Consider the following 27,929-nt stretch of genomic DNA (forward strand, 5'->3'; position numbering starts at 1 on the left):
CAGGATATAAATATTTGGTGCCATGGCCAGAATGTATTTTGCTATGCACCAGGAATATGACAAAATGTGCAAGACAGTGCAGGCACAGCGTTCTGAAAATTCAGTCTCTAGTAATCTTCATGAGTGTGGCCAAAGAAGCCAGGGTACAGGAAGAGGCTAATAAATGTCTAATCCTTATGTGCAACAGGCTTGAGAAACAGCTCCTTGTAAGCTGTTGAGTCTGCACGCACCAGAGCTCTTGCATCTGCAAGCATTCACTGGACTGGGGTAATTATATACAGCCAGACTATCATGTAAGAAGCCTTTGAAAAGCTGCTTGTAATAGGAATAGCAATTAAGCAAGCATACACAACCTTACTATCGGCCCCCCTCCCCAAAAAAACATGTTCTCTAAATATACAATTAATACTATACCAGATTAAAGTGCATTTATCGTTCTTCTGAATTAAATGCAAATTGCCATCAATGAATTCAAAAAAAATCTGAATTTTAAATGGTTCAGAGTTTCTTTCTGATTGTGCTAGCTAAAAAAGGGTTCATGATCAGCAGTTTGCTTTGGCAACTGCAAACAAAATGTTGTTTAAGAGCGCTTAAGAACGGGAATGGGATATTCCTCGGTTCTAATCCTGGGTTCTGCTGTGCCACCAAATAGTCATCAGGCTACAGATTTTTTCAGTCACTGGGTTCATTCCAATTCTAGTCCTACTCAAGAGTAGATCCATTGAAATTAATGGACCTAACTAAACCATTGCATTAATTTCAATGGGTCTACTCTGCATAGGACTAGTACGGGATATGGTAAAATGTCCTAGAGTAACACTGGAAACAGTACATTAACGCTAGCTATGCACCATGATGCCTGTTTAGAACTGCATTGCCTCATCTGAATATAATCAGTTGTCATAATGCCTTTATCATCCTTCCTTAGTACTTTAATGGTCCTGTGATTTTTAGGTGTGGCCTTTAAGAACATGAGCACTCAGGTCAGCTCCCTAATGACAGGGGGAATGTGGTATTGCTCTCCAGAGCATTCATGATTAGAAACTGAACAAGAAAAAGATGCCTTGCAGAAGAAGATAGGGCAGACATGACTGGACTTTGCCTTGAAAAAATAAGACATTAATTTATTTTTTAAAATAAATGAGAGTCTTAATAAGAAGTGTGTGCTTAGAAATAGTGTAATGACCACTTTAACATTTGCTAAAATGTATTTTCTCATTTTCTGTTAAGTACTGCATTGTTAGGAGATTTGAATTGACCTTGCCTCTTCCATATGTATCCTTGCTTCAAGGCCAATATTGCAAGGCCAATATTGATTGAAAGTGGAAAAGCAATCACATCTGTCTTAATTAAAAAGGCTGTCTTGATGTATATTACCTGGATAGTGTGACATGTGTTATAATATCTGGGCGTGTGTTATCCAAAACAGAAACAATTGTAAATTGTCCCCTTCACATTCATCAGATTAATACTAATTTGGTTAGCAGAGAAGGGGTGATAACCCTCTTCCTCAGCTGAACTGCACAGATCAGCTAAGAAAGGAGGTCTGAGTGCCTGTGTGGGTATCTTCTGGGTGCATGCAAGCCTGTGTGCAAGAGTGCAGGGTGGCTACACCCACTTTGGGCCATGTCCCCCACTGGTACACAGCCCATGAGGGTTAGCGTAGGGTGAATGCAGTCCCCGGGCCAAGAAAAAACAGCCACTCCTGCCCTAAATTAAATGGGGATGATGACATATTTGCAACCAGAGTGAGAACTCTACCTGCAGGACCTTTTGAAAACTTGTGGCCCTGCTCTCTCATTCACAGTTCTCCATAAGGATATTGGACCCTGCAGAGCAGCTACAATAACAGGAACCCTTTCTAGAATTTCACTGAACGATGACGAAGAGGAGAAACCTGCCAACCCCGAAGGAATGAGCTACTCAACGTTGCCTGGGAATATAATTTCTAAAGTTATCATTCAGCAGTCTGGAGGCATGCATATGCCCATGAGCATGAGTGAGCTGGCCAATCAGTGTCTGAAAAAAGACAACACAGAGCTGCGGCGGACTGTGTATTTATGTACTGATGACAACCTGAGAGGTGCAGATATGGACATAGTCCACCCTCAGGACCGAATGATGGAGAGTGACTATATAGTCATGCCCAGAGGCTCAGTGAATGCACAGACATCTCTAAAGGATGACAGCAAATTGAATCTAGGCATGGAGACCTTGCCTCATGAAAGGCTATTGCACTACAAAGTTAATCCTGAGTTTAGTATGAACCCCAATGTAATGGACCAGTTCAGTATGAATTTAGATCAACACCTCCCTACCCAGGAACACATGCAGAACTTGCCTTTTGAACCTCGCACAGCAGTAAAGAATTTCATGGCTTCAGAGATGGATGATAGCACAGGACTAGCAAGAAGTGAAACCGGATCAACCATATCAATGAGTTCTCTGGAGGTCAGTCATATAAAAACTTAAGTGTATGCATCGTGCTGTTCTAGGTGTGTTGGATGTAGGTAGCTGTGGGTCTCTGACCCCCTTCACATACACAGCAATAGCAGCAGCAGCAGCAGCAACAGCAGCATGGAAGTTACTTCCCCATGGTACAATCTTATAGTAGTGAGGAGTACTGGTGAGTATCAAAGTTCCATTAGTACAGGCTTCCTCTACCTGGGCCCTCCAGATGTTTTGAGACTGCAATTCCCATCATCCCTGACCACTGGTCCTGCTAGCTGGGGATCATGGGAGTTGTAGGCCAAAAATAACAGGAGGGCTGAGGTTGAGGAAGCCTGCATGAGTAGTACTCATCATTCACTAATTCAGTGAGAAAGACTGACACAATCATGCACACCTACATGGGTTACTGATTATACACATTCATGGATAATAAATTTGGCAGTGGCTACAAGTTATAATGACGGTATGCTATCCTCCAGTTCAGAGGCACTGTGTTTCTCAGTTACCAGTTGGTGAGGAACAACTTGGGTGAGGGGCTATTGCACTCATGTCCTGTTTGTGGACCACCCTGACCTCTGTGAAAAAGAGAATACTGGAATGATGAGCCTTTGGTCTCCTCCAGGAGCCCCCTCTTGCTCTTATGATTTGATTCTCTAGAGAGCAGTGACATCAGCTTGCACCATGAGGCAGTGACTTCCATACTGTTATATGTGTGTTTGTGTATAGGGGACTTTTGCTTACTGATTGAATGGTGTGGTTCGGGGTGCAATGAATATTCCACTTGTTTGTTTTCTTAACATTTATATTCCACCTTTTTTCCATCATGGAAGAAAGTGTGGTATACATGAGGTTCCCAGGCAGGTTCCCATCCAGACCAGACGCAGACATCCTTAGCAAGGTGGTTGCCTCACTTGCCTTCAAACCATACCCTGGGGTGCATTTTCACCAGCCATACATCACCATGTCTGTGCTGTGCTTATGTCACAATACTGAAAATGAGCAGGACTAGCTAGCCTCGTGTATGCTTAGACATGCAAAGGAAGGTAGGGCATGTATGATCCTCAGTGATAGGGTAGATCCAAAGGCAGGGACAGCGGGTGTTCCCAAGCCCAAGAGCTTTGACCAAGTAGGACTTTGGAAGGAAGAGAAGGCAGCACCAGGCTTGGGAAGAGTGGTTCTAGGAACAAGTTGGGAAGTACGCCTATATGATTGCTCTCAGAAAATGTACTTAGTTCAGATGTACAAAACTATCCAGTGCTGAAGCCCCAACCTATTTAATAAAACTCTTCTTCCTGTTCCCCCAATGTAACCAAGGTACATTTTTAAGCTGCTTTTGCAGGAGTAAGCAGGAACTTTGGCACAGTTTTCCTGGGTTTTACCTTTGCTTTTTATCTTAAAAACATAATGGGATGGTTGAGTGCTGTGTGTTCTCCAGACCTTTGCCATCTTAGCAACTATAAACAGACAAGGTAGAAGTTGAGAGATGAACTGGAGGCTCTCTGGAGACAGAACTCTTTCCCTGCCTGCTGTTTCTCTACTCCAAAAAGGAAGGGTTTTAAAAATGCATTTGAAGGGCACACATGTATTTCAAACCTCCGCTTTGGAGTGATTTGTAATGCAGAAATGGGGATGTTGGAAGGGTTAGGGCACTGCTTTATCCCTCCCCTGCTTCTCAAAAAAACACATTCAAACCCGTTTTTCTTAGTCACCATCAGGACTCCAACTTACCCATTTTAGCAAAATGTGTAGTTAGCCACTTGTTTGGTTTTAATGCATCATAATCGGCTGTGCTGACTGGAATCCTCCAGTTGTTTATATCTCTTTTATGAGAGAAGGGCCGTGATGTTGCATGGGTAGAGATTTTGTGTTGAAAGGTTTGGGCAAGCACTAAGACTCAGGATATGACATTAGGGGGAGTAGATGTGCCACAAGACAAGACCTTTGTGACAGATCAGGAGGGAGAGTGATGTTGGATGTTCCTTGGGAGAAAATAGAAGAAGCTGGATTGCCTATAAGTGGGCTTATTAACTACATATGTTTTTGGCTTCATTGTCATTTTCAATTATTATTACTACTACTTTCAAATGTATAAAATATCAAGAGGGACGGGTGGTTCTTTCTATTTTATGGAAAAAAAGTTTACTGCCAAATTCTTCTCACACTGGAATTAAATGGCAGATTTTGGGATCTACTTTCACACTGGAATATCTGCGATACATGCAAAATTTATGTTTAGATTTATTAATCTAAAATATTTGGATACAACAGCTTAAGGAAACAATACAGTGGTACCTTGGTTCTCAAACTTAATCCGTTCCAAAAGTCCGTTCCAAAACCAAAGCGTTTCCAAACCAAGGCGCACTTTCCCTTAGAAAGTAATGCAAAATGGATTAATCCGTTCCAGACTTTTAAAAACAACCCCTAAAACAGCAATTTAACATGAATTTTATGACGAGACCATTAATGCATAAAATGAAAGCAATAAACAATGTACTACAGACACACAATAAATCAATCAGTAGCTGAACTGGGTTCCACACAGTCACAAAAACAAAAAACAAAAAATAAATAGCAAAAACAGACAGACTTAAGTGTAACACCCAAATTGGAAGTGTGGCACTCAAAATGAGCATGTTCGGCTTCCGAAAAAAATTCACAAACTGGAACACTTACTTCCGTGTTTGCAGTGTTTGGGTTCCAAGTTGTTTGAATACTAAGGCATTTGAGAACCAAGGTATCACCGTATATCAAAGCAAGGTAAAGTAACAGGGCATCACAATACGTAAACACACTAGCAAAACACAAACAGTAATAAGCAGGAGCCAGATAATCTCAAGGACTGCTATGTCAATAGCCCACAAAAGCCTGAGTGAATAAATGAACTTTCATGAGGTAGCCAAATGTCAAGATAGTTAATACCTGCCTTTTTCAAGGGTGTGCAGAGAGAAAAGGTTTTACACACTGAATGCTACAATGGAATAGACTTCCCCCTGGTTTCCACTAAATGTACTTTGGCAGGTTGTGGCACAACTAGAAGAGATCATTGCAAGATCTTAATAGCTGGGCAGGTCTATATGGCTGAAGGCATTCCTTCAGATAAGCAGGTCCCAAGCTGTTCAGAGCTCTAAAGTTGAACCGCAAAACCATAAACCTGGCCAGTGCAGGGCTTGCATCACCACACCTGATTGATTTGTAACAAAGAAATAGAGCTGGGTGTCATTTGCATATTGAAAATCACTCAGAAATCTCAGTTGGATGGCTACCTGAGAATTTGGCCAATATCACTTCATTGCAATAAGAATTGTTTATTTTTACACTTACCGTATTTTTTGCACCATAGCACTCACTTTTTTCCTCCTAGAAAGTAAGGGGAAATGTCTGTGCGTGTTATGGAGGGAATGCCTACGGGTGGCATGCCTACAGATTTTCCTCCTCTAACAACTATGTGCGTGTTATGGTCGGGTGCGTGTTATAGAGCGAAAAATACGGTATATCCTACCTTTCCTCCAGAACAACCCTGAGATGAAGGATAAGGATGAAAGAATGGTGACTAGCCCAAAATCACATAATAAGTTTCATGGCTTCATGAGGACTTGAACCCTGGTCACCAAGTCTTAGCCCAACTCTCCAACCACTACACCATAGTGGCTGTCAAAGCCGTGTCATCATATAATCTATGTGGCTATAGACTGATCTGTCATATTTATGGAATTGTCCCTCTCCAGTACATGTGTCAGAGACAGAAAGGAATTCCCTTCCATTAAGCAGAAGCTACCATTGAACATGCCATTGAGCAGATGACAGGAAGATGTGTTCCCCAATGTTCAGACTAATCATAACCTCTGCTATCATGATAGCTTTCTGCATAATTTACATTGCCATTTTATCATTACTTCCATGTAATTAATTAGTCATGTCAGTAAAGGGCACTTGTGTGATTTGTGGCCTCTGCTCATCAATTTTAAAATCTAAAAATGCAATACCAAAGATTGTTGGATGCATAATAAAAGAGAGGAAAGATTGCCAAGGTAATAAAGGGAATTGTTTAACTAGGAAATTACTTACCAAACTACCATAATACAAATAGTCCTTCTAGTTCCCATTTCCAGTGGGGACTCTGATCAACTCCTGACTTTTCTGGGTGTAGTTTATCCTCAGAATATTTTTTCACTCCAACAGGCAGAACACTGATAATGATGGAGCAATCAAATATTACTTTCCAACAGAAATTTGGTGGGTTGTTAGTGGCTCCTCTTTGATCGTGTATTTTTACTGCTAGCATCAAATGGACCTTGCAGAATTGCAACTATTGCAGAACATATAGGCCCATTGCTGTAACTGTACTCACATGCTGAAGGAAAGGAACACTTATATGAGTCATTTGAAACTAATATCCATCCTTTTCTGGGAAATCACTGGGTTGAATCCAAAGAACCTTTGGCAAAAGGAAAATAGGCATTAGTGCTGTTCTGCAATCACTGGTGGAAGAGTTTGCTCAGTCCTATAATAAGTAGGTCCTATAACAATTCTTATCCTTTTGCAAAAGCTCACGCAGTGCTCCAGTGCAAGGTGTAAAATAGCATTTCTATGAGTTTTACAGTTGATATATGCAAAGGGGGGAGCCAATGTTAGTCATACTCAGAGCAGACCATGTGAAATCAATAGACAAGTTACTAGAACATTTTGATTTAAGTGAGTCTACTCTGTTATTTACTCTATATTTCACCCTGCCTTCCAAAGGAGCCAAATATATCAATAATACAAATAAAACTTTTAAAAAACCTGTTAAAAACATATTTTTTTTAAAGTATGACTAACATTGGATCGTACTTCAGTAGTGGTTGGGTTGTATCATCTTCTCGGGGGGCATGCCAGTCAGGAAGCTAGACAAAACATTGCTGTCTCTGTTAAAGAAGACTAGAACAATAACCTGAAACTCCTGATGCCACTCAGAGTGCCATCTAGTATCTAAACTAGAGAAAGCGCCTGTTGCCTATGGCCAATGGCCCACCTAGTCCAGTATCCTGTTCTCCTGCCAGACACCTGCAAGCAGGACCTGAGCACAAGAGCACTCTCTCCTCCTGTGATTTCCAATAACTGGTATTCAGAAGCATTGCTGTCTTCAACTGTGGAGGCAGAACATAGCCATCATGGCTGGTAGCCTTTGATAGCCCTCTCCTACATGAATCTTTCCAGCTACTCATCTCTAAATCTTAAAGCCTTCTGGATTATTTGATTTGAGTAGTACCATCACTGTCAGTCTTAAAAGATAGCTTTGGCAGAGCCTCAGTAGAGGAACTTGTTTTTTTAGGTCCCAGTTGTGCATCTTGCTGATCGTACCTTGTCAGGAATAAGATGGAGCTATAGTCAGTTTCTGTTACGTATTCTGCGTTCAGTTTCAACAGAATATGATCTGCGTGTTTCCTTTCCCACCACCCCATATAGTAGCTACAGCCTGCCCTGTCTTTTCTCCATTAAATTTCGTATGAACTCTTTCACCTGACTTTAAGATTATGTACACTTTAGTAGTTTAAGAGGCAGCAAGCTAATTTGCACACTGTTGTACACACCAGAGGAGGGGTAGAGATGTCTTCACCCAATGTGCATTACCTGTTTGGTTTCCCCCCTCCTTGCAGCCCATGCCTACTCCTGTTCATGAAGCTGTCACCTGTCAATATACACTATCATCTGCCCATTCACATTGGCTTTCTTAAATATATACACATCTCAGCTTAATTGCAAAGTGAATGTGGCTTACATTTTCCTTGTGTATTGAAGCCTGGTCCACAGGTCAAAAAGAAGTCACACCAAGAGCAATGCTCATCACACACATTTCGCCGAACCTGGGATCAAGTCATGCCATGATGACAGCATGCAGGCATTTTGCAGTTTTATATCCAAATGTGTCTATATTTTGGGAGTAGTATACTATATTATTCTTAAGCCACAATGCACTTAAGAGCTTCTTCCTTCTGCCACGCCATCACAACTGTGGTGTGTGTTAGTTTGCTTTCACAAACCTACTCTCATCCAGCCATTTCCTGTCTTGACAGACTGAAGTTGGTTCAACTTCCTTGGCTTCAAAGGAAATCTCTTGGAGTGCACTCCTTCAGTTCAAAGTGTTTGGTTTTCCTGACAAAATCATTTTGCATCCTTTTGAACTGGGTTGTGCTTTGAAAGAATACGCCCAGACAACTGTTCTCATTTAAAGGAAATTACTTTGAAAGGGAGATGCAGCTTCCCAGGTGTCTCGACTCACAGATGAAGGGCGGGAGAGTCTGGGAGAAGGTGGAGATCTTTGCAAGCCACCTCCGAATTAAGCTCAACTCTGTCTTCTAATGATGTGGGGAAATGCAAACACACACACACAAAGGAAGCAGATCTTCGCCTCTCTGTCTTTTCAGAAATGTATCAAACATAAACATCCTCAGGGAGAAGGAACAGTTCATTCTCTCAAGAAATGTGGCGTAAACAAACCCCCGAGCAAAACTGCACTATGTTAATTAAGGTTGTGCTCAAGCACACACACTTACTTGGAAGTATGTTTCATTAAATCAACAGCATTTTCAGGATGTGTTCTGTTAATGAGGTATTACAAAGAAAAGAAAATAAGGTAGAACTTCCACATATGCAAGCCAGGGGGTGCTGAAACAGTAAGGTGGTGGAGGAGCACATCAAGCCCTTCTTGCCTGCCACACTTATTTATATCTTTATTGAATTTATATACAACCTTTACTCCCAACGACTGCAAGGTGATACACATAGTTCTCCTCCCATAGTCTCCTCACAACAACATTGTTGAGATCGTTTAGGCTGAAAGTGAGTAACTGACCCAAGATTTGAACCCTGATCTCACAGGTCCTAGTCCAACACTCTAACCACTACACCACAGTGGTGCCTTGCATGAACTGCTGATAATACAGAGGCTTGGTTCCTTTGATTCTTCCTGCTCAAAAAGGTAAAGCAAAAGCTCTGAGAACCGGGCCTTGTACAATGAGACTCAGAGGGCCTAGTTCACAATTGACTCACACCACTCCACTATCGTGCTGTTTCAACACACACCCATGGAAAACCTACAGTGCCAGAATAGCACTGGGGTCATTTTATGAACAATTTACACTGCAAGAGTGAGATCTGACGTCCCAGCAACAGCAATGGAAGGGGATAAAATAAAAAGTACGGCTCACATCCTGAAATATAATATATATCTTCTAGATTCTGTGTAAAAAGAGCTATCAAAGAATGGCTCTTAGAAAGGAATAGTGTGAAAGCAACTTTTGTGCGAGCCCAAAATTTGATAAAGGCTGATATTTACATGCAGAAATTCCAGATTAATTTTGTGAATGTTCAAGAACTGATTTTCTGACTCTCAACTTTCGCTCTAGCATAGACCCAAACGAAAAGCTTGAGTCATTGTTTAGAAGAGATATGTTAAAGTAAATAGGTATGTCACTCATATGTCACCCAGAACAGTTCTGAACTGATGCACCCCATATATATTTCTGATATATAGTAACTCGATATAATAAATCTGCTCGGTATGTTTCAGCACTCAAGTGAATAACTGCATGTATAATATTTTTATTCATACAAAATCATTCTTCTATGACTAGCCCATAATTGTGACTAATAGCCTGCAAATCTTATATCCAGCCCTCTTAAGCCTAACTTCTGAAGTAGAGAGATCCTCATAAAATGATATTTAAGTTGGGGTGGGGGTGGAGAAGGGGGGAAACAAGCAAGTAATCTTTTCAACTGCACTTTTAAATCTCTAAAACAAGCAAAAAAGGGGGCTTCACTTTTTGCATTTCATTTTGCAGAGAGAAAATGAAATCTTGTCCTGGGCTGGGATCTTGGATGTCAAGTTTAATCTGAGAGTGAATTATAAATCACCGATAATAGGGATTTGTATTAATGGAAACATGGGTACAAGCTTCACCATAATATTATATCTCTTGTTTCAATTATAGCCTGCACTGCATAATGTATCTTGAGTGATATCTTATGTAATTAATCAGGTGGCCGATTATAATAAGGAATACAGCAGGCATTCACCCTGTCTCACCGAAGGAGAGGGTTTGCATTAGTCATTGGGTGGGAGCCGTTCCCTCCTTGCTGCCAGCAGCTTAGTGCAGGTTGCTGCATGAAAATTATCCTTCAGCGCTATTCTATTTTTGTCCTCCAGTGAGCAGAGTTCAAAGTTGTTCTGGAATTATACAGCGAAAGCTCTACATGGTTAGTTCAAAGCTAAATTGACTTAAAATGAATTATTGCTGCAGTCTTCCTCTCCCTAGGTTTTTTACTCTCTTTCTTTCTTATGCTTTCTGTATAGGATGAGGCTTTGTACCTATAATGTGGATTTCATCACTGTCATATAACCATGAAAATAAGCGAGATGGAAAAGGTGCTACTGGGTCATCATTTCCTGTCAATGCAGGAGTGTGAATAGATTACATTCGCCCCCTCGCCCTCTCTCAAACCTCTTGCCCAATGCAGTGCCCACATTAATTTGTTCTACAGTCAATGTAACTAATGGAAAATTTTTGTTCTGGCATTCAACCTAGATACACTTTTCTTAATTTCGGCCCATTGTTCTTAATGAACAGCTTCTCAAGCAACAACCACCCTAATATATGCCTAATTAATTGGTATTTATTTACTTCTAATAACTCCCCCAGACTCAGAACAGTAGTTTATCCAACCTGGATGGCTTTTAAACTTACTTTTACCTGTTGTAAAAAACTTCTTTGTTTATTTGTTTGTTTGTTGGGTATTATCTTGCCATTCAGCCTTTCACAAAACCCCCAGCTCTCACCTTTACTTTTTGACAGGGCTGGGGAACCTGTGAACTTTCGGATGTTGCTGAACTACAACTCCCATCATCCCTGCCCATTGGCCACACCGGAGTCCAGCAAGCTTTAGAGATCCACAAGTTTCCCAACCCTCCCTTTGGAGATTACTCAGTATGCATTACTGCCACAGACTTATTCAGTCACCAGGTTTTGTTGGGGGAGGGGCAATGATCTCATCAACTATAATATGGGACATGAACCACCTATGTTTAGGTCCTGTGTTGATTCCAGGGAGAGAGTAATAATAAACGAATGAATGAGTAATTGAGGGTCAGAGGGATATAAATGTACTTGACTATAATTGGATTTTGCTCGTCGTTATTTGTCAAAGGGCACTTACTAGGAGACAATTTTGTATACGGTGATTGATCTCCATGTACGAAAAAAGCACATAGCAGGAAAGTATAATGTGGTGTGTAGGGATGCATGGGTCAGGTTGCAGTTAAAGGTAAACCTACTTAATTTGCAATTTCCAAAACAATGCACCTACCCAAACAGCAATCCTTCAAAATTTGGCCTTCTCTAAATTTTGCAGTGCCAGGTAATATGAATAAAAATGCATATACCAAGATAATGTGTGCATTATATTAGGGGGAATTGCTTTGCAAAAAAAGTATGTATATTAGAAGAAATCTGAGTTAAAATGCTGATAATACCTTATGAGAACTTTTTTTTAAACTCACAAACTAGTGTGGAAATGTGGAGAACAGAACGTTAAAATTGGAAAAATGAGAAACTCAGAGAAACCAACATTGACAAATTCACCCAACCATTGCTGTCACAAAGAGCTGTCCAGTCAGATTATTTATCAAGTACAGCAAAAAGCGGAACAATAGGAAACACTGTTGGGTACATTTCAATCCTTACAGTACACAGAACATTTTTTAATATGTGAAAACAGCCCTAAGACTACATGCAGTTTCTCTCTTTGCTAATTGATATAACATTTTAGCCTGCTATTTTAATACATGACACCTATTTTGTAAGCTTGTCTGGTTGCTTACTAGAACAATGGGTGGTTGTGAACGGGGTCAATGGAAGGTGTCAGCTTCGCTGTGCCACAGTCCAATACCATTACGTACTGCGAAAACGATGGCATTCACAAACAATAGGTTCTGAGTTGCACAGTTTATGCAAGATCCATTTCCTTTAGAAACAGAAGTCACCAAAAAGTATTTTAAGCGCATCGGTGCACAATATGAAAAGAGGTACCAGATTCTTGAAGTGACAGATTGCCACCCCACCACTCCATACGCACATTTCACAAGTGACATTACGCAGAGTATATCAGAAATAGTGCAAAAAGGTTGGCTCCAACATCTCCCTGCATTGACCTGTTTGTCATTTGTTTTGTTCTTCCAGCACAATAGATATCTTACTTTCTTGGGAAAGTAGCATAACATCATAATAACATCAGATCATCATCATGATACCACATAACTTGTAGGAAGTAGTTCAGCATGTTAAAGTATTTCATATGCAATCGCTCTATAAAGTTATTTGCTTTTTTAAAAAATGAAGCCTTGACTCTGGCACTGGAAAACAGCTGAATGCTATCACAGTCATTGTTTCCTGGGACACTGTATGGAAAAGAAATGGCTACCCCAATGGACTTCGCATGGGGACAGCCATTTAGTTCTCTGTCCAATGACCCTATCAGTAAAACTGATGAAATGCCATCATTCTCCGCTGTATCCCAGGGCAGACGTGAGGCTTCAATTTGTGCAGAGCTTTCAGCTTTTTGATTGAGTAAAAAAGACCATCCCCCTAGCAGCCTGGCCATCTATAGTAAGATATATCCTACCTCTCATCTAAAAAGAATTGGACACACTCTATTTATTTTGAACTGAGTTTGTGGCAGGGGGATGATACTATGGAGTGAAATGGGTAATTATTAATTGAAGGAAATTTGATTTTGAACTGGATCCATCTGTGTGGGTGCTCCGCTAACTACTTGGGTTTGAGGTAATCTGGAGGAGGGCTACAAATTGATTTATGAATTTATTTGAAGTAGACATTGTTATTACTGTTTTGATTTATGACCTACACTTCACCCTAAGGTCCCAAGGCAGGTCACACCAATGTAAAATACAATACTGAAAACAAATTGCAACCAAAAGTATAGGGTGGGTCCTAAGAAATATACATCTCAAGTGTCAAAGGGCAGGGTTAAGAGGAGCACCTTCAGGATATCATGAAAATATAAATTTCTCAACTTTACCAGAAGCCTTAAGCAGACCCCTTAAGCAGGTGTTGTGTGGGCACTCAAGACTAATTGCCCAGTTATGTACTTACATACACAATGCCACTGTATTTGTGTCACTCATTAGCAGAAAAACGGAGAGAGTGCAAAATGGATTCTAACCACTTCGTTTTTCATTTCCTGAAGTGCCGACTTCAGCAGACCACATCCATCCATTTTTTAATAACAGCTATCAAGCCAATGAGCAAAAACAAATTTACTGTCACCTGATGGTTTTTAAATGACAATTTTAACGACCTAATTAGTTGTCGAATCATCTATTTTCTCTCTGTGGTCATAGAGGCAGATCTGCTGTATCTGACATTCTGATTTAAGAGGATATCCTAACCCCTATAAAATTACTGTTTTGTAAAACCACGTTTAAGGTTTCTTGTTTAAACCTTTGGCTTTTTATTTTTGTACAGTAAGTGTTCTAAGCAATATTTAAACAGCCTCTTTAGTTACTGGGGGGGAAAGAAACCTAATGCATTGCTTTTCGAATCATCTCTTTTCTATCATGAGGGCTGCAATCCTATACCCACTTTCCTGGGAATAAGCCCTACTGAACTCTGTGAACATTCTGTGCACATTCACTTAAAAGTAAACCCAAATGAAGTGGTTCACTACTGTGTAAACATGCATAAGGTCAGTCTGTAAGCTCTTAACTTTCTGGCTGCAAAATCAGTAGAAAATATAGCAACACCTTAATTCTCTTTAAATTGCCTTCACTGAAATCAGTGGGGTTGCAAAAATGAAAGCATTGTTCGCAGTTGCCTTCTAACAGCTGGGATAGCCATGCCTTTCGGAGACTTTAGTGATCCCACTTTTCAAAAAGCAACTTTTTATCCCCCCCCCCCGGCGCCTTTGGTATAAACTGAAGCAAAGAGTTATCACCACACTTAAATGGCCTTTTAGACAGTACATGCTTTTTAGTTACAGTGATATAGAGCCAGACCTACCATTGGGCAAAGGGAGGCAATTGCCTTTGGTGGCAGATGCTGGTTGTTCTTCCTTAGACCACCACCCACCTCCATTTCCCTCTGTTGCAGGGTAGCAACATATAGCCTACATGGCATGTTATCTAGTGTAAGATACACACACACACACACACACGTACGTATATGCGCACCTGGAAGCAGATGGTTGCCTGCCCTTCTAGTGCCTGACACATTTAAATCTGGATTGTTTTGGGCCCACCATTGTCTACCAGAACACATTTTCCTGCCAGGCTCTACTCAAAATCCCACCCACCCACACAGAGGAATGTGCCTCCCCATTCCAGGAGTAGTTGCTTGGTGCTTGACCTCACTATGGATAATCTTGGTTGCCATATTTGGGGCCAGGGAGGACTAATTGCCCTCATCTGAAGGTTTTGCCTTCCTCATAGCAGTTGCCACAACTTGGATGGGTTAGACATTGGGTAAAGCCTTACTCATGTTCGGAGGAGAGGTTGTTAGCCTCTGTCTTCTGCTGCGAGCAAATGGAGTATCCCATTAAAGGGATCCAGGAGGAGGTGCTTCTGTCTAGATGCCCAGGAGGGGGCTACAGCCATAGTACTCCCCAAGTAGACACATACTTGATGTTTGTCATAGGTCCTCCTCATCCCTGCATCGACTGCCATAAAACATTCAGTAAGTGGGCTGGCTGATATAGGATATACCCAATACCTAGGTCAAATCCCCTTACTTCTGTAATCAATAAAGTTGTGGCCTTATTTGATCCAAATGAATGTTGTCATGTGTGGTTCAATAATCTCAGGTGAAGCAGCAGTTTCACAGCGGTTTGGCACACAAGAAGATCATCAAGCTCATGACAGATAGCTAGTGGCATCCTCAAATATTCTTAGCTTTTTTAAAAAAAACAACCAGCAAGTTTTTTATTATCATTTACAAAACCCAGTTTAAGGAGGATCTCAGTTTTCACTTCTGTAAGTAACCAGTTACTACTGCAAACTTTGGAGCAGTAGTTGTGCAGAAGGATGGTGATTTAAAACAAAAACTGCAAGTTCACATGATGAGCTAGTGAAATCTGTTTGAAGATGAAACTGAAAAATATTTCATAAGGTGAATCTCTGTTGTCATGTTAATATTCAGTTAAGAAATGTGTGCCGTTTCTTAATGTGAAAACTTCAAATTAATATGCACTTGTGTTTTTTTGTTTTGTTTCCCTCACTTAATCCTTAATAGAGAAGAAAATCACGCTATTCTGACCTCGACTTTGAAGTAAGTTTTCTTGCATTATTTCAGCTGTATTTGATTTAAAGCAATGTGAATGTGAAGTGTTTATCTTAATAAATATTTTGACAGCTTTTATAGAGACAGCTTTTGCTAAACTTCGTTTTTTGAAAGCTATGCTAGAGTTGTCCCTTTTCAATGTATCATAAATCTTCACTTTTTAAAGTATTTCCAAAGCTCCACTTTCACAGTCCATTTTAACTTGGATGAATGGAATTTTCCCCCTATTTTAAATATCTAGACAATATTCTGTGACTCCCTCCCTTCTTGAGGATTATGGCTTTCCCTGTGAGAGAAGAGGACTAGGGCTTATTTACATATGTTGATCTATTTAAACGTTTTGCACAGCAAGAGCCTCGTTGCTGAATTTTGAGATTGAGCTGGATAAAAGAAACTCTAGCTAGCAGTCAGGGCAACCAGCCAGAACAGTCAAGGGAAAAAAAAGGTCATCAAGCTCTCTTGCATGCTGAGCTAGGCTGTTGTCAGCCAGAGAAATGGCCAGATAGCATCACCCATTCCATATTTAACAATCTGGACTGAAGCCTGTATAGGTACTTCCAGAGAAATCTGTAACTCTGTGCTGTACACATGACAATATTCCCAGGTCTTTATGGCCTCTGAAACTCTGGGGGTATGCTGTGAACATGCAGAGAGGCAATTGTACATAGTGAGTGGGAATCAGGCCTGCAACTGAATTAGGTAATGAGGCATGGAGAGAAATGAAACATACTTATATGAAGCTGCTGTCTACCAAATCAGACCAGATCTCTGTGGTCACAGCCTTGCTATGAGAGCTTTAAGCTGAAGAGGCCATTTCCTGCAGCTCCAGCTTTCTGTTTTCTGAGACACTGTCACTTATCATCTACTGTTCTAGATCTTCTAAGCACTTGATTTTGGAGTTTCAGGTCCATTTAGGTTATTATAAATGGGATATCTAAATATTAAAACTGATTGTTTTTGGAAAGCCTGGGCTTGATTATTCAGTCGATGGAGATATGGGTGCTGTATAAAATCTCCACTGATTAAGATTATTTAATCCTAAACACAATTGTTATCCAGAGGGTCGAGCGGGGGGGGGGGGGGAGAGTTAAAAGTCATTAATGAAATGTATAGGATTAGTACCTAACACTCTGATCATAACCCCACTACTTGAATATGAGTGCCACCCGTTTCAGTGGAAGATGCTTTCAAGAAATGTGTTTAGAATTGAGCAGTGCCTCTGTATACTCAGAGCAGAATGTCCCTCGTCTATTCAGTGGAATATTAATGATTTGTGGAATCTTGCTTTATGCATAAGCTTCCTGTTCACGCAAGTTAACTATCTGATATAATTAATTATGTGTTCCTCTTGTGAAGCTGAAGCTTCACCATGTTTGCATAGCCAATATACACTTAGGACCACTTTATCATTGCCTGAGAAGCATGTAGTAACTGTAATTTGAAAAATAATCCATATTAATGTGAATGGGCGCAGAGCATTATAAAGCACAAGATATGCAGTGAACAGCCTTCTTGCATTTGAGAGAAGAATCTGATTTACCATTAGCACATACCTGATAAAAATGCTATTAAAAGAAAAGCCTAATGTTTCGTGAACTGTTCCTTATAAAAAAACACCTCTAATCTAAAAAGCCTACATTGTCATAGGGACACAGAGCACTCCCTTATACTGAGTCAGATCAACTAGTCCAGGGGTTCCCAAACTGTGGCCCATGGACTACATCTGATCTGCAAGCTTCATTCAGGTGGTCTGCAGCATTATCCTCATTAAATAGTCATATTAAATGTTAATTGTATTGTTATTGCTTCCTTACTGAAACTATAATGCAATAAAACACAATGTAAGTTCTATAGAATGCAAACTGTAATACAATAAAATACAATGTGATAATAATGGAAGCAATATATACAATTAAAAACCATACAGCATTTGTAGCACGGTGCAATGCAGTTACTACAGTGGTCCACCAAGACCACCAGCAATTTTCAAGTGGCCCAGGAGGTAGAGGAAAGGTATTCAAACTATGGCACTAGTCCATCTAGTTCAGTACTGTCTATATTGACAAGCAAGCAGCAGCTCTCTAAAGTTCCAGACAGGAAGTATCTCCCAGCCCCACCTGGAGATTCAAGGGATTGAACCTGGTACCTTTCTGTATGCAAGGCAGGTGCTCTACTGATGAGCTTCAGCATTTCCCAAGTAGCATCATTAGGAAGCTGTTGTTAATTCAAAGGAGCACCATAGTATGCCTATGAAAAACAGACAGTAATCTCAACCCACACCAATAACTGCAGTACAAGATTTTGATTGCAGAATGATTTTTTTCACTCGCAGAGTGAGGCTCCAATCCTACCCCATTTACCAGGGAGTAAGCAGGTGGCGCTGTGGGTTAAACCACAGAGCCTAGGACTTGCCGATCAGAAGGTCAGCAGTTCGAATCCCTGTGACGGGGTGAGCTCCCGTTGCTCGGTCCCAGCTCCTGCCAACCTAGCAGTTCGAAAGCACAAAGTGCAAGCAGATAAATAGGTACCGCTCCAGCGGGAAGGTAAACGGCGTTTCCGTGTGCTGCTCTGGTTCGCCAGAAGCGGCTTTGTCATGCTGGCCACATGACCCGGAAGCTGCCTGCGGACAAACGCCGGCTCCCTCGGCCAATAAAGTGAGATGAGCGCCGCAACCCCAGAGTCGGTCACGACTGGACCTAATGGTCAGGGGTCCCTTTACCTTTACCTTTAAGCACTGCTGAATTCACTGGGATCTTAAGAGTAGATATGGTTACGATTGCAGCTAAAACTTTCATATTACAAGCAGACAGACAGTGATTACCTCCCCCCCCAAAAAAAATTGATATTAACAACATAATGTCACATTTGATTAATAATAATTTATATGATTAGTTTTAAGAATGTGTCTGTAATGTATTGCTGAGCTTGAAATATCTCTAACCATTAGAAACCCTGCCTGGCCATGCTTCATGTCAGTCAGCACTTGTGCCCTTGTAGCATTAGGTGCCACTTAGACAGCCACTGAACATCTATAAAGGAACCAAAGACAACTATCTTTTTTCCATATATATATTTTCCTTTGGCTAGTGAATGCCTAGCAGCAGCAAGATCAATGAGTCACTGGCTCAGGAATCTGAATTCAACAGTTAAAGGTTCTCCCTGGCAACTGACAAAAGCTTTCCAGCTGCCTCAAAATCCAGGCTGCAAACTTGCTGCAGGGCGAACTATTATAAAGCTGCTCAGGTTGCTGCTATCTTAGCCCCACTGTGTGTGTGTGGAAAAATGGCCAGGAAACTCTGTTGTCTCTGCAAGTGGGAGATCTAATAAAAGCAGAAATTCATATAAGGATCATTTACCCACACACTTTGATTTGCTTATTGCTGTCTTCCCACCCACCCCCCTTCAATCATCAGCCACACTAACTTCCCTTTGTGGTGGTTAAATTTTTAAAATGCCAGAGATTCTAACTCTGTAAGTGCTCTGAAGAAGGTAGACATTCTGCAGGTGCAGCTTCTCCTGACACAGTGGTGTAGTGAAGGGGAAAGTGGCACATGTGGAAGAATGCCGTGCCCTAGATGTTCTTTAGAGGGAAGAAATTATGCCCCCTTCAGAATGTCATCACCTTAGAACATTAACTTCCATGGGGTAGAGGAGAAATTTGATTCAGTTTGCAATTGAAAGCGAATCCAGTTTGCAGTTTCCAAACCAGCATGCGAACTGAAACCTGATCATAAAATCATAGAGTTGGAAATGACCCTAAGGGTCATCTAAGTCCAGCCCCCTGCAATGCGTGAATCTCAACTACAGCATCCAAGACAGATGGCCATCCTTTGAAATTCACCCTTCTGCAGCCACATAAGGGGTAAAGTAAAGGTAAAGGGACCCCTGACCATTAGGTCCAGTTGTGACCGACTCTGGGGTTGCGGCGCTCATCTCGCTTTATTGGCCGAGGGAGCCGGCGTACAACTTCCGGGTCATGTGGCCAGCATGACTAAGCCGCTTCTGGCGAACCAGAGCAGCGCACGGAAACGCCGTTTACCTTCCCGCCGGAGCAGTACCTATTTATCTACTTGCACTTTGACATGCTTTTGAACTGCTAGGTTGGCAGGAGCTGGGATCGAGCAACGGGAGCTCACCCCACCACGGGGATTCGAACCGCCAACCTTCTGATCAGCAAGTCCTAGGCTCTGTGGTTTAACCCACAGTGCCACCCACGTCCCCACATAAAGGGTACAAAAATGCATATTTTAGGGTAAAATGTGCATGAAAATGCTTATATTCGTGAATGAAAATGTAGAATACATTATATAGGGGGAGCATAAATATTAGGGAATACAGGCTTTGCAAAAGTGTGTACATTAGACAAAACTACATACCCATCTGTATTATTAGGAGAAAATTGCACTAAAATGCTGGAGAATTCTCGCAAGGGTTTTTTAAAGAATCATAAAGCGATGTGGAGAATAGAACTTAAAACTTGGGGTGGGGGGGATGAAAAACAGAGAGAAACCAAACTTGACAGATTAGCCCGTCCCTACTTCCCACACTGCTGATTCAGAGTGCAAGGGAAAGAACGGCAGAGGAGAAGGCAGATACAAAAGTGTGAACCAGGATAAAACGGCGCTTGCTATTACATAACGAAAAACAAGCTCAGGTCAAGGAAGTGGGGAGGAGAAGAACACTCAATGCAATTCTACTCTGTACTTCTTGAAAATGTAACCACATGTCAGGGGTGGGGAACCCTTTGCAGCCTGAGGGCCATATTAACTCATGAGCAACCTTACCAGAGCCACATGTCAGTATTGGGTCAGACCAGAGGGAAAAGTAGGCAAGGCAACTGATTCCTACCTTTTGTAACAGTAGGCGACTTTCCACTCATGTAAAATTAAGAGGCTTGCACCTTCTCACACCCACGCCCTTTCATCCAAGTAAGCATAAGTGCAAAAGCATCTTCTTGTCACTTTCCACCAGATTTTCAGGGGCAGACGTTAAGCTAACCAGCCTGTAACTTTCAGGTTCCGTCCTGGTTCCCTTTCTAAAAATTGGTGTTACCTTGGCACAGCTCCAGTCCTCAGGCATGGAAGCTGATCTGAGGAACAAGTTACACATCCTTGTTAGAAGATCATATTAGAGCTCTTAAAGAACTCTCAGGTAGATGCCATCCAGAAACAGTGATTTGTCAGTTTCTATTTTGTCTGCTAGGCCTAGATCTATCATCAACCCTATTTGCCTCAGTTTTTCAGACTCCCTTCCTGCAAAAACACTCAAAGAGGGTGCAGAGCAGGGCTGGGACCTAGGGAGTGCCCAAGGAACCGGCTATAGATAGGCACAGAGGGTTGTATTTGGCCCTTCAGCTAGCCATTCCCCATCTCTGGGCTTTACAACTGAGGTGAGGAGGGGAGAATGAAATTAAGCCTGCTTGTCTCACCTCTTCATCGCCACACATAAATGGGCTCTTCTACACAGAATCTGTGCACGTGCAACATTGGAAGGCAGGCCTGTGGGCTCAATTGTTTTCCTCCAATAACTGCCATCTGCACATGAAATGGAGAAAAGATGCAGGTTCGGTCTGCAGCATTTCAAGTTTGGACTCACAGGTCCTGATTATTCTGCGGATTTTGGCTATGTGTCGTCATCCCCTGCCCCACCGCCCAAAAGATATTTTTCCAGGCATCCACTTAATGAATCTTTATAGCGAGTAGGAAGCTATGACGCATTAACAACTAAATCAACCTACCTTAAAGGCAATTAAAACTTTTTTTTTTAAAGTATATAAGGAGAAATTATATAATCACCATACTGAGCAAATACTGTGACTCATAACTATGCCATTTAGAAAGTCAGATATTCAGCTTGGTTCTCTTTCTTCGAGAATTTTTCTCTATGGCAACTGATTTGAAGACATCCTTCCTATCACTGAAGAGAGCAGATTTTAGCATCTGATAAATACAGATGATGCCTTGCACGTCTAAAACATTCTGTTCTCCTTTATCTGTCATCCTGTTACATATTTTTTAAATTGTCTGACAAAGTGATTGCAAGGATGTGTGTACATTTTGCCAAGCTCACCAACTGTTGCTCCTCTTGTTGTTGAAGCGGGAGTACCACAGGTGCCCCTTCAGTATGGAAAGGCACACACATATATATATTGGCTGGATCCTAAGATGGTCAGGAAGCGTGCATAAAGGAAATTTCTCATACCTCCCACCCTGTCCCACCCTTGAAGAGCCTCTCCAGTAGTTCAAGCTCCCCTCCTGAACAATGTGGGATGGGGCACAATGGAGGGCCAATGTGGGAGGTGGGAATCTCTCAAAATCAAGCTTTTGTTCTACATAAGTAAGTTCCCAAAAGGAAAGTTCTTTCTCTTTGCAGTCCCCCACAGCCCATTCCACACTGTCTCTCCAGAGAGGACTCTGCGGATTGCTTTCTTGTCAGAGCTTGTGCAGTGAGGAGGCAAGAAGCCCAGTCCCACTCAGGCTTGAATCCATGTGCTATATGCAAATCATGCATGAGTAGGACTTCGGAGTAGATGAATCTGTTAATTTTGTTTTCTCTCAGCTTCTAGTTTTCCCAGTATTAAATTCAGTTCTCTACATTTCCACAACAATGTGCAATTTTTAATTAAAAGAAAAAGCCTCATGAAAATGAACCAGCATTTTAGTGTGGATTTTTTATAATAAACGCTTTTCTTTATGCTGTTGTGGCTAATATTCACATTTTTGCAAGCAGTTCCTCCTAATATAGTGTATTTTTGTATGCTGTGTTCTAAAATATATGCATTATGCACACTTTTCCCCACTATGTGCATTTTTGTACCTGCTGGTTGAAAAACCACAACACAAAATTTGGAGAAGTTAACATTTTGAAGGATAGTTGGCTTTGGCTTTCATTACGCATATTGGTTGGAGAAGTGCAAATTAGGCAGTTCTCATTAAAATGCAAACAAAACTGAATTTTTCTTACAGCACAATCTTACCCACATTTACTCACAGAAAGACTCAGAATTCAGGGGAGAGCACTACTTCCTAATAAGTGAATTTAAGATTGTAGCCACTGTTCCACAATCCTGTTATCTTTGGAAGTGGAACCAGTTATATGTGTAGGGTCAAGTTTGCTACCTGGCATTACTAACAGTAAGATTAATACATTGGAAACCCAGGAAATCACTTATGTGAGACTTCCTTCATAAATCTAGGTCTACAATCTCTTAGGAGAATTATGTTTCGCAAGAAGAATCTCACTGAATCCTGCAGAACCCCACAATTCTTTAGAGGTTAATTGGTTTATAATTGCTTGCTATGTTCTCATGCCCACATTGTGAATCATGTTGCCATTGCTTGAGGCATCAGAAATCTAATCTCAGATTCAGATTTCTTCTGATAACCTTGATCCTAAACTGATTTATACCGGAGCAGGACTCAGATCCAGACTTTGCCATGCTTTGAGTAGACCCAGTGAAATCCATGGGTGCTGGCCATGATTATGTCCCATTTTTCTTAATGTGTGTACCCTAAGAATAACAGAGATGCAGCCTAGGATAAGAGTGGTCTAGAGGGGCACATTTAGCTTCCAAGCCTGAGGCTGCCAATCCCTGATCTATGAGACTTTGGAACCTTTAATGCTCAACCTATTAAAAAAACGAGTCTCCCCTGGGGTTGTGTTGACATTTTCAACACTTAAGGCTCATCCACACTTTCTTTTGTGTTGCATTTCTAGGCAAAGGTCTGGACTTTCTAGCCCCATGTCCAAGAAGGTGTGTGTATCCCAGCACTTTCCCTGGGGAAACTCGTGTTTTACTGCTGAAACACAACAAACAGCAATCAGGGTTTCTGTGGATTGCTGTTTGCTCCAATTCAGCAGTAAAACGGGTTTTCCTGGGGAAAGCACCAGGACAAAAAAAATGAACTGTTCGGACATGGACTAGGAAAGCCTGAACCTATATGTAGAAAGCATACAGCAAAGGTAAGTGTGGGTGAGCCCTTACTTCTAAAAACACACAAAAAACTGGCTTTAATTAACAAGCAATGTAGCCTGTTCTTAGTGATAGCTGCTATATTCATAGCACTTATGTGGTAGCACAAAGGAATTTGGTAGTGGTTTGGGCAACTCAGTAAAGGGAAGGAGAAAAGGCAACGCTCTGTATCTGGGAAGTATATTACAAAGATCAAATAGGAGACGGTGCAATTAATTTTGAGTTCATTGTGTCTATAGGAAAGAGACAGCCCAGCCCAGCCAAATTCAATTTGCTTTATTAAGTTGGATGAAATAATGGTTCTTTTAAAACTGTGCCATGATTCATTATAAAGTATTAAGCAATTATATTCTATTTCGCAGAAGGTCATGCATACGAGGAAGAGGCACATGGAATTGTTTCAGGAATTAAATCAGAAATTTCAGACACTAGACAGATTTCGAGATGTACCAAAATCAGGCAGTATGGTAAGTATACTATTTTATTTTATTTTATTTTGCTATCCTCTTATGTACTTTTAATCTGTCACCATTTAAGTATTGAGAAAGTTGTGAATTTAAGGTAGGATCATCTCAAAATGAGATCTTATTATTCTCTTTCAGTGAGAGTTGCCTAATAAGTAGAAAGCCCTCTAGCAGCTAGAACAGGGATGGGAAACTTCAGGCTCAGGGGCCAGGTGTGTCTCTTTAGGCAGACCACCCCATACTCCAAGCCATGCTCCCCATCGGTACCCTTCCACTACTACTTGAGTACTTTTGCTAAGCTTGACTGTGTCCTTGAACTGTGTCCATGAACCTCTGGCTTCCTGGATGAAGAATGTGTATGTGTATGTCTGGGGGTGGGAGAAGCCCTCTGACTTTTATATGGCAAAAGTGTAGCTTACTGTACAAAGGTAAGAATTACATCCATTATTCTATCCATTTTTGTCTATGGCTCCATCCACAACTGGCACACCACCCTCAGAAATGAAATGCAGCCCTTGAGCTGGAAAAGGTTCCCCATTCCTGGGCTAGGGCCATGAGGGTGTGGAAAACAAGAGTTCAAATCCCCTGCTCAGCTGCAAATTTTACTGGAGAGTCTTGGACAAGCTTAAAGCACTTACTCAGCTTTTATGTGGGTGAGATCAACTTCATGTATGGTGCCCTGAGTTTCTTGGGTCAAATGTGCGATACATAAATAATATCCAGTTCTTTCACTTCTGTCATGTTTCATTGTGACAGAAATTGAGAACTTGCCTGGGAGACAGCCATGCAGTTCTCTGCATGGAGTAAGCAAAACCTCAAAGCGTTCCCTCTCCCATTACTCCTTTTCTTACTTTTCAGGGACTTGCACTTCTCAGATGATTAAATGCACAAATAGCTTTAAAGGGCTGCAGCCTAAGTAACATAGTAACATCAACTCCCAAATGCATAAAAAAATCATTGCAATCAAATATTCGTATTATATGTTATTGGATGTAAAACAATTGCCTTAATAATGAATATGTATTGAATATTCACCATCAGCATTCACAGAAGACCATTTTTTAATAATTGTATATATTATTCCCTCATAAAATAGTTTAGAATTACAATTTGGAGTTATAACAAAAACATTAAATTGAACCTGAAGTTCGCCAAAGCCTTCCAACATCATATCTCTAGGCTGTTAATTTAAGACCAGCTGTGGTGATGTGCCTTTATGGTAGTGTTAAAAATAAAGGTTCAATATATAAAAACAGGCTATATTTCAGGGTTTACTAGCAAGTGCTTTATTAGCTTCTGTGTAAACTTGAAAAGGACGTCGTGTTAGAAGAAAAATATTCAGGATTAGTAAGGCCCATTGTTTGTTTGCTTCTCTGATATGAGAGCTTCTTTATAATGAGAAGCTCACACATTTCGTGCCACTATCAGAATTTTATCTGGCTTTCATTATTTTCGCAAGCTCTCTTCTTGCTCCCAGAGAAGGAATGGTGATATATCTACTTAGAATTTTAAGGCCATGTACAGAATTGAGTAGATATTATTATTATTATTATTATTATTATTATTATTATTATTATTATTATTTGGGATCAGATGACTAGTTGTTAAAAGATTTCCCACTTTGCTGCCAATTTTGAAGAGAATTTATGGAAACTAGCTCGTTTCAGTCCTAAAAAAAAATCTTTAAATATTAAATATCAGCTTAATCCCTTTGCTCCTATATCAGATCAGCCAAGGCAATGAAAAGTGACATAGACTACACATCCGGCAGGAACTAAGCTTTGATGAGTCTCCGAGGAAAAGAATCATCTAACTGTTGGGCAACCACCAATAATGGTTCCCTATATTTACCCTCATCATATATTCTTGGCATGCAGCTACAATGAACAAGACAAGTATCCTTAATTAATCTTAGATACTGTGATGGGGCTGAGGCAAGGAAAGGCTGCTGAGGGCCTTAAAAAGTCAAAAGCCAGCACTGGATAGAGATGTTTCTCATCTGGGAGTTTGGATTACACTTAGCCTCAAGTTGTCACATGCTGTATTTGAGGGACACTTACAGTGGCTATGACGAGCCTTTAAATCCCACTTTGCAATTGAGAGGAGAGCTTTCCAATTGAGAGGAGGGCCCACCACTAACCCAAACACACAGTCAGTTTCCAAGGAGGCTGTAAAACGGGCAGCTAATCCAATTTGGTGGGAAGTGCTCCTTGTCAAGTTAATTCCTGCTCACCTTTCTAGGAAATTGCAAGTAAATATATAGCTGTCAGAGATGGTCAGCAAACCTTTGCTTCACTCAGTTCCAACCCTGCTACTGGGAGTTTGTTGGCAGATCTGCTGGCAAGCCTTTCAGTGTGCTGATTGCGCGTAAAAAAGGATGAGAAAACTGGCTGAATTTTGGCCAGTCTGGCACCCTTCAAAGCCATTTTATCTCTCTTGATGTTTGCTTTTACATGTGATCTCTTGAAAGATCAAATCGGCAAAGAGGAAGTTTTTAAAAGTTGTTTCTCTCTCTCTCTCTCTCTCTCTCTCTCTCTCTCTCTCTCTCTCTCTCCCCCACACCCGCAGGAAAATCCAACAGCAGCCAGCAAGGCTCCCTGGGACACTTTCAAAAACACAAGTGACTACCCACATTATACCACAATAAATGTATTAGATACAGAGGCAAAAGATGCTTTAGAACTAAGACCATCAGAATGGGAGAAGTGTCTGAACTTGCCTCTAGATGTACAAGAAGGTGATTTTCAAACGGAGGTTTAACGAAAGAGAAAACAAACTGAAGCGAAAGCGAGATATAGAACAATTTTGTTTGCACTGACACTCAAGAGACTTGGGAAGCCTGACACGCCAATCTGAACATTGTGGCTGAGGCGTGTCAGCACCTTCATGTGCCAAATGTCAGTGGTTTCTTTTCGTACAATATATTCCCACTAGCAAAACTAGTGGAGAGCCCAGGTGTACAATTCTTACCATCGTGTCTTGTAAGTACCCGTGGAATGGATTTGTAAGGTAAATCTTTATAGATAAACCTCAAGCAACGGTTCATGTTGTAACAGCTTCATCTGGTTTAGTTTTCAAAAAACTTCACCATGAAGCACTATGTATATATTTATGCAGTTTTTAAAGTTTATAACAGTCTGTTTGGCCATTACTACACTTTTTACTTTATAATATAAAAAAGCAAAGTTTTGTCGTCATTAAATGAATGTCTGTTGAGCTACATTCTTCATTGCTTTAAATGCAATAAAGTAATAATCTCACTTTTATATGAATAATATATTTCACATCTTTATTATTGCAGTTTTCTCTGGAAAGCTCAGAGTAGCTTCTCCTGCTGCAGCTGTGTATAAAATATTTAAAATGTTGTATGGTGTAAATAAACTTTTGTCTACATATCAGTATTTTCAGTGCATTTTATTTTGGATTTGTTTATCGGAAATTTGCATATTTATAAAGTTTTCTTAAACAAAACAGAAGCTGAAAATGTATTCAGAATTTTAATAGCATACTGTTATTACTCCTTTGAGACTAATGATTTCTCAAATGTAATAATAGGTTTGCGTGGCTGTTCTATTTTTCTACTCTACGGAGGCAACACACAATGTAAATTGGCCTTGTAAGAGCATTGCCAAATTAGTTCTACTATATGCAGGTCTTAAGCTTTTTTATTTAGCTGCAGAAAGACAACGTTTTAGACAAATACTGTTCAACAAG

General features: G+C 40.7%; 1 protein-coding gene across 5 annotated transcripts in view; it reads left to right on the forward strand.

Moving 5' to 3' along the window:
• ADGRB3 (adhesion G protein-coupled receptor B3) overlaps positions 1-27,610 on the forward strand; it is a 453,891-nt gene extending 426,281 nt beyond the window's left edge. For 3 of the 5 annotated variants that reach the window (XM_053381167.1, XM_053381166.1, XM_053381168.1), the window contains 5 exons: positions 1,808-2,451; positions 11,283-11,414; positions 15,732-15,767; positions 24,114-24,218; positions 26,784-27,610. In XM_053381167.1, the coding sequence (XP_053237142.1) occupies positions 1,808-2,451; positions 11,283-11,414; positions 15,732-15,767; positions 24,114-24,218; positions 26,784-26,975 (1,109 nt within the window). In that variant the 3' untranslated portion in view covers positions 26,976-27,610. Of the gene's footprint in view, positions 1-1,807; positions 2,452-11,282; positions 11,415-15,731; positions 15,768-24,113; positions 24,219-25,941; positions 26,755-26,783 lie in introns of those variants that run through there. The other 2 variants (XM_053381170.1, XM_053381169.1) reach the window with 2 other exon arrangements.
• Positions 27,611-27,929: the final 319 nt, after the last annotated feature.

Source organism: Podarcis raffonei, chromosome 3, assembly GCF_027172205.1.
Source record: "Podarcis raffonei isolate rPodRaf1 chromosome 3, rPodRaf1.pri, whole genome shotgun sequence".
Taxonomy (NCBI): Eukaryota; Metazoa; Chordata; class Lepidosauria; order Squamata; family Lacertidae; genus Podarcis; species Podarcis raffonei.